Genomic DNA, 12,396 nt, shown 5'->3' with positions numbered 1-12,396 from the left:
TACCTGGATGTCATTACATAAACAAATATGTAAGTAGTTTGAGTTTTACAGTGTACACTTTCATTATATTTTGTATTCATTTACTAACAAAACTTGATCTCTTACTATCTACTTCATCTTCACTTTATAATTTATATATTTTTATCATTCTTCATCAATGAAGTTTAAACACTTACTTTTATAATTTCACCACATTTTGTAATTTTAAACATACATCCTGCATGTCAACTAAGACACCTCTATTAAACGATAATATAAATATTCTTACACATTTGTCATGCTGTAACCACCTTCTGTATGTAGAGTTGCCAGTCTTCATTTCACCACCCCCATAAAATAACTGTCATTTAACTGTTGGCCTCTTTACTGTTTTTTCAATTTTATGTAATAGGAACAGTAGGGGGCATTCAGAGCTTAAGATGCTAGATATGATCCGATGATGTTAGTTGATTGCATTTTAATTTACAGTATACCACATTAAATCCGTTAATTCATATAATATACAATTATGTATCATGAGCTTCTCATTTACTTCTTTGTTGTGTTGTTTAATATCACTTCTTTTTACTTAAGTTTTCAGAAGCATTTATTTTATATAGAATTTTAATAAAATACACGAAAAGCAAGGATATATTACAAATTAGTTGTAACAGTTTTAAATATTGAAAAAAATTATGTTCTTAAACTGAAAGCACAGAAATTGTTAACATGAGCCTTGTGAAAAAACAAGAAAAGAAGTCTGACTTCAGGATATTATTTGCTGTGGTGAGTAAGTGTCAGGAAACATAGCTATACTTCTCCCCAACACTCAAAAGGAAAAAAAAAAAAAAAAAAAAAACAGGTTTTCTGATAAACTGTAGCTTCTGCTCCACAGCTCTGAGGACAGCTAGGAGAGCTGTGTGGAGCCACCTGCCTCTCCTAGACCCTATCAGCAAATAAGTAAATGCCATGATGCTATTTCTCTCCTTAGGGAAACCTACAGACTCATAAAAATATACAGTATAGGTATTAGGGTGAGACACCACTCTGATGTTACTTGAGGATATGTGGGAGGAGGAGGCTTTATATCAATACGGCATTTCCCTCATCCCATGATATGGGCAATCATCTCCAGGGTAGGCTGCTATTTAGCAGGGGAAAGAGTAGGTGGTAACAAAGTGGTCCGCCCACTAAAGCTGGCTGTTGTCTAGGAACACAGGGGGATTCACAAGGTAAGGACTGTGTAAGTGTAAGTTTAACTCAATAGTTTAATATGACTTCAACTGCCTTTAGAGACTTAGGATCCAGTATCTATTGTGAGAATTGCTCATATATTTTGTATTACGAAGTGTTTGGATAAAATGCATAAACAGCAGTGGATTTGAAGACAAGAATCCAGAGCTTTCTTTTTTCAGTCAGTGGGCTGTAAAATCAGACTGATTTCTGCTTATTCGCTCCAGTGATCGAACCAGAGAGACTGGACAGCACACCTAATCAAGCAAACTTGGAGGTATATCTGGGATTGGGAAGAAGTAGGTTCGAATTTATTTTTCTCTTTTTGGTCTTAATGAAACATCTTTCTCACCATCTCTCTTTCTCAAGTTTCTTCATAGCTTCTAGTTTTCTATCAGTAGAATAGAAGGAATTTCTTCAAGAAAATGGATAACATGCAACCAGAATTCTTTTTTCTTAGCTACAGAAATAAAACTGAAAAAGGCTTTCCTTTGACAAAAAGATAATCTTGTAATTCAATTAGTATCATCCTATACACAACAGCTGATGAGAATGAGAAACTCTAAGAAACTCATAATCTGCAAATCAAACCACAGAATGACAAGTTTTATTTCTCATATTTTTTCTTGGATGAGCCAGGGCATAGGATTTCTCAGAATTTTATCATGCAGGTGGATTTTATTACTTGATTTTTCTTTACTTCCTGCACTAATACTCGATCCTCAGATTATAGTTATTGTATTGATTACAATAGCTAAGTGTATAACTTCAAGTATCGAATAGATTATTCAAGGAAAAGCTTCTCATGATGGTTAGAGTTTGCTATTTAGGTCTAACATTTCTTATTCTCATACAGTTTCCCTTCCTGCCACACTAATGTAGATACTGAGAGGGCAATTGATTTGTCTAAACAGAAGTGTAATTTGCCATTTGAGATGCTCCAGGGTGTCCTACCTGGAGGCCAGCAGCCACTGCAAAAGGACAGGGAAGGCCCAAACATCCTCTGTCATACCTTGTGGCCCATGCAGATGTCTCAGTTGCAGCAGGGCATCTCAAAAGGTATTCTTTCTGTGTTTGGGCAACTGAATCCTGCCCTTACTTTTGGTCACCTGAATAACCCTGTTGGCTCCTGTGACTACACTGACTAGACCTCTGTGAAGTATAATGTTGCACATACAAGCACTGTAGACACGAAAATTTAGATCTGAATCTGGAGCTGACTCCCACCTTTGCATTCCAATAACTTTCTGATTACCCTGGCAAGTTCAATAGCTTACAGTTACTACTCTTATGTTTCATGGCCTACTGCCAATCTTCAAGCAGTTCCTTCTTAGCATCAAGAGCTAGATTCATGATCATATTTCACATAGTAGGAATCACTTTCTGCATGAAAATTTTCTCTGGTTTGTTGTGGTAATTGATAAAGATTCAGCTGACTATAGATGGCTTCAGTTTATAACTGCTTAATTTCTCTATTTCTAAATACTAATTCCAGAAATGGACCTTATAACATATACATATATATAAAGAACATATATATACAGAATAAAAACAGAAGGTGTGCCTTATGTTTGACAACAGAATGTGACATACTTCTCCTACCCTTACTGTCATCATTTTTTGCTAGTATTTATATGCTCTTTCTGCTGTTTGTGCCAGACAAGTTCATCTATTTCCTTTTGGATAGTCCTTTTGGACATGTATATACACACTCATATGCAGACATGCAGTCCATGCAACTTTGTCATTCATGTCTGTACAGCTGTTCATTTATGGTACACTTAAAATATACCAAAAATATTAATTTTATCACAAAGAAATTGATATCTAATAAAGTAAAAAAGATGCAGCATTTATGTAAATTTACATTAGTATATACAATGCATTAGTTAGAGTATGCCTTCGTATGATTTTTTTGAAACAAATGGAAGTTTCTTGACACTCCTTAAATATAATATCCTTTAGGTCAGTGCCCTTCCAGAAGAAATAAAACTTTCATACCTTGTAAACATACATCTTGTATGTTTACTATGGAAGGTTTTCTAAGTCTTGGAGAAGAAATTACTAGAACCATGGAAAATATATTTTTTTTCAATCTGGCTATGAATTTGCCAGACCTAAAGAATATATGCTGCTGTTTTCTGATGATGTAACAAATACTTTTAATTGTTTCACCTGTTCATTCACTCTGGAGTGTGATGGCCCGTGATGGATGAGAATCTTCACAATGTCTACATCTCCTCTCCAAGCAGCCAAGTGAATAGGAAAATAACCTTTATTATCTGCCACGTTAGTTGATGCTTCATACTGAAGTAATTTGAGAACTATATCCCTGGAAAACAGGAAGTAAAACTAAAAATTGACAGAAAGTTATTTTATTAAGTTGTACATGAATATATATGTATTACCAAAATTTTTTCTCTCAATAACAGAAATCTGTAATTCAAGTGAAACTGATATAAAAATTAATAGTAATCATTTCTAAAAATGAAATAGATAGATAGTAAAATATAGCTAAAATGTTCTTAATTGCAATGATGGAGTAATGGGATTACTTCTTAAGAATACTCATCAACAATATTGTCATCCATTCTCTGAATCTGTTCCTTTCAACAGGACCATCTGACCACAGAATCTTTTTTTAAGTACTTGCCAGTAAAAGGCAACGTGCACATCCCTCGAGACTTACATTCCAGGGACTAAAAGTAGAAGTACTCTATCCCCATACTTGCTGAGTTCAGGAGGCAGGAAGATAAAAGGCTAGATTTATGGACACAGTTCTTGAAGTAAAGCTTAAAAGTACCAATTTTTCTTCTTCTTTATGGCATTGTCTCAATATGTTTCTTTAGAAGAAATAATTTAATGATGATCTACTTATATATATACTACCTTCTATGGAAATATGGCTTCTCTTTTGCTTTCCAACAACCAGCTTCCTGAGAGCAGTGAGAAAAAGAGTGACCTTACTATTTGAATTTATATTATATTCCTTTTAGTATTTTCAGTGTGGCTTACCATACATTAAAATGAAAGATTAGTATAAGCTGGTATGTTGCATCTCTGATTTTTAAGCATTATCCTGTACTTACTTCAAAAGAAGTTAAAATAAAAATCAGCTGTGTGGTATTACCATTGGTTAGCAAGTATGCCAGAAAGTACATCAATTTTGTCTTATCTCTCAGTTTGTCTTCCCATAGTATGACAAAGTCAGGTCTCATTAATTATAAGTTATTATAGTTAATAGTAATAATATAATAAACTATTAAGTTAATGGCATCTACAATCCAGTGTGGGCAGTTCTAGGCAAGTTTTTGCTGAATATGAGAACACTAGCTCTTTATTTACTGATTTGGCTCCAAAAAATTGGGGCAGGGAGGGAAGGGCTCAATGGCTAGAGCTACAAAGTAGTTTAAAAGGGACATAAATCACAGGAAACAAAACCTGAACCAAATGGGAAAAAACAGCAAAAAAACCTCCACAACTAAAATCTGTAGATAATAATGATACAGAGCAACTATCAGGAATAGTAGTTCAGAATTTTCTTCAGTCAGATAATACTATCTATTTGTTTCAAAGAACTCCATCAATTTTTACAAATTTTATCAGAAAAGCCTTCCCAGATCTGGAATTGGATTTCAAATCAAATCTGGTAAAAACATGACACAGCGTACCCCAGAATAGCTGGCTGAAGAGTGCACACTAATTAGGAATTTGGAAAACTTAGATTTCAATCCCCTGTTTGCAAGAATCAACCTGCAAAATAGAACCTAGGTCTCCTTCCTCCTTCAAGAATGCTCTGACCTATCACAGCCCTCTAGAGTGGGTCTTTTTCAGTGTTCCTTCAGAACTTTCATTTTGTAGAAATAAATTAGAGAGAACAGAAGACTGAGAGTCCTTAGCTCAGTAATTGGGCAACTCACTTGGGAGGGGAGATTGAGATTCAAATCCCTGCCCCAGATATAATTTAATTACTTATATAAAGTAGAATAGCTTCAATAAGAGAGAGAACCACTCTAGAATAACCAATGAGGAAGGAATTCATCATATGCAATGATCAAGCAGGGACTTAAACAGTGGTGTACAACACCACAAATGACTGGCTAAGGTCATTGAGCTCCCTGTTCTCACTTCTACTTTTTTTTTTTTTCCAAAAAAATCTTTGAAGCTCTCAAGTTCATCCTAATGTGAAATGGGAAAAATTAAAATCCCCAGAGCTTCATAGGACAAACCACTTCTATCCAACCTATAAATTTTGGTGTGTCAGGAACTGCTACATATCCTGCTGTATGGGTAAGAGGTCACAGCAGAGCACTATAACCTTTTCAAAAGCTGCAGTTTAATCTGCTGCTGTACACAAGTTCACATCTTGAAGTTCTCTCTGACTTCAGTAGAAATTTGGCCAATATTGTGTTTGAGAATAGCACTTGGCTGTTGTATGTTTTGGAATTTAGCATTTTAGATTGCTAGGATTCACTTGAAATTTGTGATAGGTTCAGCCTTATATAGATATTTTTACTCTGCTGGGTAACTATTGGATTACACTCAGGATTAAATGTATTAAAAACTGTTTCAGTATATCTAAAGACTGAGCATTTTTTGCTTAATCTCAGGCTTTTGGCAATCAAAAATGTATAACAAAAGAAATAAACCATAAATGATAAAAAAGAGAAATGTGATGTTTTCCTCTTTAAAAATGACATACTTTAATGGATCATATTAAAAACTTATAGCTAATTCCAGGGAGGTAAAATATATTAATGGATTATTCTGAAAGTTGCTACAGAACTGAAATTTTGGAAAATGTACAATATCTAATTTGAAAGTATTTTAACTTCATTTGTTCATTTAAAAACAGATTATCCTATATTCACCAAAAGATGAAACTGGTCTAAAGACAATATGCAGGTTTCTAGAACACAATTAAATAGACATCCTAATTTTAATTTTTCCAAGCAAGGGTACAAAAATGTGAAAAAAATAAACTAAATATACAATTATTACAGATTCATGTAATCTTATATAGAATCTGAAACCACATTACAGTTCCTACAGCTCACTCTTAATTTCATTTGGTTTTTGATTAGTTCCTTATCAGACACAAGAGGAATAACCGAAAGTCTTATGTCAAAGTTTTCTCCAGTGAAAATCCTGATAGTGTTAACATCTCCAGTTTACAAACAGGCTAGCTGGACTGCAGTAACGGGGCTGGTTCTTACCTTGGTGATAGTGGGGTCCAGCTCACTAGAAGTTTATAACCTCCTTAAAATCTATTTTTTGTTGTTTGGTCTTTAAAGCAACATGCAGTTAGCAGCCTAATGCAATGGAGGTACCATGTAGCAAGGGGCAAAACGTAACAACAGAGGCAACAGGTTATAATATATAACAACTTGTTATATGCAGCAAGTTTCCACAGTTTTTTCAAATGACACTTAAATGCCTTAAAGAGTTCTCCTGCATTGGTATGCCTGTGCAGTAGGCTTGACCAGGGATTTTACTGGCTATTGCCAAGCAAAATTTGGTAACTAGGGCTGAAAGCAAGGAGGAAAAAGCTACACAGTCCTTTATAAGGTAATGGCCATTTTTGTTTTCAAGCGTATAACAACTAAATATTCTTATCATGTTAGATTTATTCTGATAATGAATAACCTATCTTATTCTTGTTTTGTACAATATTGTTCCCTTAAATATCCATTGCACCATGTATGTGTACATACATTCAGTCAAGTCTGCTACCAAATTTTCTGTTGAGATTTCCCTCCAGTAAAAAGCACTGGAGCCATCACTAGCAGTAACAATAAGAAATTTATTCAAAAGCAAACAAGAATTTGGAGGAATCAGTACAAAATCAATAGCTTCTAAATTACATATCCCATTTGTAATTACTAGATCTTGATACCAATGACAGTGTCAAAAATTCTTATCTTAATATATCCCATGGGAAAGAAGATTATTGCCAATCTTTTAGTAAGTCAGCTTGTTGCCTCCCAGTGAAAATTTCAGTGCTATGCTACATGTTTTTAAGTTATGCAGTTAAAACTTTCTACATAAATACTAGACATAAGGCACTTACTTGTGTCCATTTAAAGCTGCATGGTGTAAAGCAGTATAACCCGAATTGTCTGTGCAGTTTATATTTGGTCCTCTCCAGATGCTGCAAATAAAGCACAATTTTAAAGTTTTTTTTTTTTGGTTTGGCAAGCAAAGAAATACCAGAAATTGGATGAATAATCTAAAGATCACTGCAACAAGTGTGATTAAACTTTAAGAGACAAATTAACTTGAAAAGACCTTAAAACAGCAAATGTCATGTTGATATGAATATAATTTATTTATAAAAATCATTTTACATATATTCATTTTTATAGCAATCATGAACTTTATGTAGGGCAGTTCTCAAAGACTAATGACTCTTCCGTCACTTCAATTAGATCTGTTCTCCCAGTAATACTCTCGTAATTACACTGAGGTTATAATCTAATTTTGCACTACTTTTTCCACAAGTATATATTCACTGACTTTAGGTCAGTTACTCTAGATTCATAAAAAGGTTAGATTAGCAAGTCCTAATCAAATCCTTAAAGAAACAGTAAATTTATAATTATTACATGGCCTGATATTTTATCTCTCATTTGGACAAATTTTATATATATATATAGAGAGAGAGAGAGAGAGAGAGAGCGCGTGCAAAAGTTTAATGAACAGTGTTTTATTTTTAAGTTTGTTATCTTTCTAAATTTTCCAGTACTTATTTTACAGGTAGCTTCATTATGTGTCCTGTGTAATCAGATTCCTTATCTGTTACAGACTGTTCATAAAACAGTAAAGGAGAATTTTAGTTTAAAGTAGAAAAATATGATCGCTAAACCACAACAACTGGAAGTGGGATATCAGAGGCATATTCACTATTTGAAGCTCTTTTTTTTTTTTTTTAACAGACTTGATCTGAAGCTGACTGTGTCCTTTGTGGAAGCAACTTTCTACCTATTTTTTATTCAGTAACAGAGTTTCAATCATTAGTATTACAACTTCCAGGACAAAAAATTATGAGGCTTGAATTACAGTCTATTTTTTTACAATTTCTAAAACAGTGTTAAGCATTCATTGGCAAGCAATATTTTCCCTTTTTCATATCTTAGAATTACATGCTGTAGCTTAAAGACAATAATCTGAAGCTAACACATAACGTATAATGAGTTTTTCATACTGTCATTTTTCATGATCTACATCAATAAAATAGCATGTTATGCTTAACATATGCTTTTTAAATTTTTTACTACTGAATCTGTATTTTATTACCTATGGAATACTGGTTTGCAGACCTTTTTATTATATATATTTGAAAGATTAATTCATTCACAAATTTAAGCAATTGTTTCTCATTAATAATACTGTATGCATTCAGTATTATTAGTGTGATACATTACGTTCTGCAGGGAGTGTAATTCTGCATAGTGCTGGGTACCTCACCTGGCCTTACAATTTCATTTCTTGGAGGAAAAGGATGGAAATATTTTCTTGGATGCAAAGAAGCCAAAAATGAAGTTTTCTTTTCTATAGAAGGCAATTTCCAGATGTAAAAGTCACACTAATCTTTCCAAGTGAAGGAATTAATTTTCACTTCGCAAAGTAGTAAAAAATTGAGAGTCCTTGAAATTATAGCCCTTCTATAATAGACAGACATTACTTAAAATGGCCAAGAAGGACTGTCCTTATCTATTGGAAGGAAAGAAGTCCTTATCGATACTTTATAATCTCTTTTATACTTTTGAATAATACATTATTAGTTGCTTTCCTGCTTATTGGATTCTACTTTCTTCCTTTGATTTGTACAAGCTTATATTAGAATGAAGCAGGAAATTGCAAGTGGTATAGCAAGTCATATTTTAAATATTAAAATAAATACATAAACAGAATATTAATTTATTCTGATTTGCTTGCTTGCTTTGGCTTAGAGTTGTTAGAGTTTGTCTGTTGGTTGGTTTTACAAAATGAAAGGGATCCACTAGCTCATATATTATTCTTGATGCATTAGGCCATTTCAAAAAATATATATGTATAGTTTTCTTCCCTAATTTTCTCCTTTAATTCAGGCACTCTTTACTGCATTGCTGCACTTCCTCACTCTGCTCTTAGAAAATAGTTTTCAGAACTGAAACTGTAAAAATGAGTATATAAATGCATTTACGTGCAGCTTCTCAGGACACCTAGGCTGGGAGACAAAGGACAAAGAAAAGTGAGTAAATCCTGATGACTCAGAGATGAGACAGGAAGGAGAGACTAATCACTGCCAGCTCCCAAAGGATACAAAAAGACATGTCCAAAATCAGAAGTTTGTTATCAAACTAAAGAGCACAAGAGACACGAGCAGGGCTCAAACCACGCATCTCTCTTCCTCTGTGCCAGTGCAAGGAATCCCCTCCTAGGAGGCCTTGCATTGCTACAGTATTGCAACATTAATTCCCACAAAATGAATGAGCATTCAACATATACACTAGATATTTATGCCTTAGATACTGACAATCAAATTCAAATTGGACAGTTCACAAAGAGAAATTCTTACACAATAAAACTCCCAGATGTGGTGAACAGTTCATTTAAAATTCTTCTCTTGTACTCAGAATAAAGCAGGGCAAAAGTATAGTATTGTATTAGCTCAGTAAAAAGCTTCAAAGAAAAATGGGGTGGAGAAAGAGAAATAGCATGAAGAGCTCTTGTTTAGTGCAATAAATACATACAACATATGAGGAATTATCAAACAAAGTAATTTACCTGTGTGCTAAAGCACTTAAACAGTTACTGTGAAAGAAACTTTTGTCACTAAGGGGAACATGAAACAGAACAGATTACCATTCAGCCTCCAGAAAAGAACATTCATGGACAGAAAATTAATAGCTCTTTAAATTAACATTATTTAATGTTCTCAAAAACATGTTATTCATATTTATTTGGTGCAGTCAACAATGAGAAACTTCTTAATTTTATGTACATTAGTAAGCTTTCTTTACAGGAAAACCCTTCTGTCACTTAAGTTTTAAGAAATTAATTGAACCTATCCTAAAATGTTTAAAATACAGTGGCACTGTATTTTATGAGATAATTTGGCTCTATAAAGACTATTTCTTGTCCAAAAAATCAGGTTTCAGTCAATGATGAATTAAAACTCTGAATTAAAACCTGACCATCAATGAGTTTTTTCATTATAAGCTGCCAAAGAGAGGCACAAAGAAACTGAAGAAGTTTGTTATACTACTTCAACTGCCAAAAGCAGAAAGATCTTTTTACAGTTTACTCTCACTGTGGACAAAGAATACTGATCTTTCAAACTGATGTCAAATATTAATTCAAAATATTCTTTACATAGTAAGAAAATAAACATTTTTTTCTTTTTTATAAGCTGAAGATAATTACATACAAAAAGTAGCATTTCAAAAGTATGAAATATGAAAATGACATGAAAATGACAGATTAAGAAAAAGATAGTTAGTTGATAGATTTGTTATTTTGCTGTGCTTTTTGCTATATGGAAAAAAATCTTACTTGTGAAGTAGCTGTGGCTGCATACATATGAACAGAAAAGCAAGGAAATGAAAAGTTAATTCACTTTACCTTCATCACCCTATCAGTAGTGCAAGAATGATACATACAAGTACAGAATGCCTGTCACAACCTTAAGTCCCTCTTCAACATATTTCTTTCTATACATATACTTTCACTATATGACATTACCCATGCACTAATAGTGATTGTCTTAATTTGATTGTTTTAGCATGGTGAAAGGAAAATATTTGGGTACAATAATGATAAAAGTCTTCAAAACATATAGAAAGCAGCCTGATGACATCAGTGGCTGCCTGCCCGTTGGTTTCCCTCACACTTTATCTGACATCTGAGTGATAATTCTCTTTGGAATTTCTTTCTTCTGTAAAATGATGTGGCAAGGCAGAGGATGGCATCACTTGGATGAAATCAGTTCCTCTAGAGATGATGGACAGAGCATGACATTCGTGCCTGCATATTTTGGGGTCTAAACTCTGTAGATGCCTGAGAGAGGACTACCATCTGCTAGTCCTCATCCTTCCCACTCCTCCGTCCTCCCTTCTCTCCTAACTCTTTAGGATCTTTTGAAGCTGCTCCTAGAGACCTGCTGGTTCTTCAGGACCATGAAACTGGTGAATCTTCTCTTGACAGGTCAGTTTTAACAGCGAAAAACCTTTAGCTTCATCCTTTTCCCATTGATGTCAATGGCAAACACCAAGCAGCTCAGGAAAGCCCAGCTCCCTTATTGTTTCTGTGGTCCACAGAACAAATATGCACTAGAGATATTTCTGTTGTTATGAGCCAAAATCCTCCAAAATTTCCATGTTTATTGTTGCCCAGTCCAACATATACACATTACCTAGCAATATTACAGTACTTAGCCAAGTTCCTATACTAATTATTGCTCTGCCTACATTCATAAACATTGGCACTCTTGGTAACTGAGCTGACACAAAATATACGGACAATTTTAAACAGCATTCTTGCAAATGCAAATTTTTACACAATATTACACATATCATCAGTTATTCAGACACATAATAGTAATTTTTCATATTGTGAACATCAGGAAAACAGCTTCCATTCTCTGTTTGTGCACAAGTAATTCAAACCCACACCCATATTGCTCTAAACTATTCAAATTAATAATGTTATATATGAATCATGGAAATATTCCATTTTATTAAATGTAATATTTTTTTCCTTCTCAAAGATTCCTTTTTGGCAGGATCCACTGTTAAATAAGGTCTATGACTCTTTAAAAAGAATGTGTTCTTTTTTGTGCATGGTTTTATCTATGATTTATACTGCTTTACTGAATCTCAGGTTCATTTTCAAATTATTTCAAGGAAATTACATTTAAGTATTTGCCTTTAATGACACTGGGCAAAACCTCTTTTTATAAAGTTATAATGTACAACATAAGGTACTCAAAATTTGTGCATAGGAAAAGAATTTTAAAGATACATTGTACGATTGTGTGAGCAAGTACAGTTACAGGTTTTAAATTGACAAAAGTAGATGCTATCTTTAGTAATACTAACTTAGATATTCTTTTCATTATTAAAAACAGATATTGCACATAGCAACTGAGCGTTAAAAACCCAAAATAATAAAAATAATCATAATCAAAAAATAAAAAGCTGA

General features: G+C 33.5%; 1 protein-coding gene across 1 annotated transcript in view; it reads right to left on the bottom strand.

The window, feature by feature from the left end:
• Positions 1–12,396, bottom strand: part of ANKS1B (ankyrin repeat and sterile alpha motif domain containing 1B) — a 449,800-nt gene that overhangs the window by 396,475 nt on the left and 40,929 nt on the right. The window contains exons 2-3 of the mRNA XM_067312063.1: positions 7,283–7,363; positions 3,388–3,544 (exon numbers count right to left, since the gene is read on the bottom strand). Of these exons, the coding sequence (XP_067168164.1) occupies positions 3,388–3,544; positions 7,283–7,363 (238 nt within the window). The remainder of the gene's footprint in view (positions 1–3,387; positions 3,545–7,282; positions 7,364–12,396) is intronic.

The sequence above is a fragment of the Apteryx mantelli genome, chromosome 1 (genome assembly GCF_036417845.1).
Source record: "Apteryx mantelli isolate bAptMan1 chromosome 1, bAptMan1.hap1, whole genome shotgun sequence".
In the NCBI taxonomy this organism is placed as follows: Eukaryota; Metazoa; Chordata; class Aves; order Apterygiformes; family Apterygidae; genus Apteryx; species Apteryx mantelli.
Note: the sequence above shows the minus strand (reverse complement) of the source record. Positions and strands in the feature narration are given on the sequence as shown.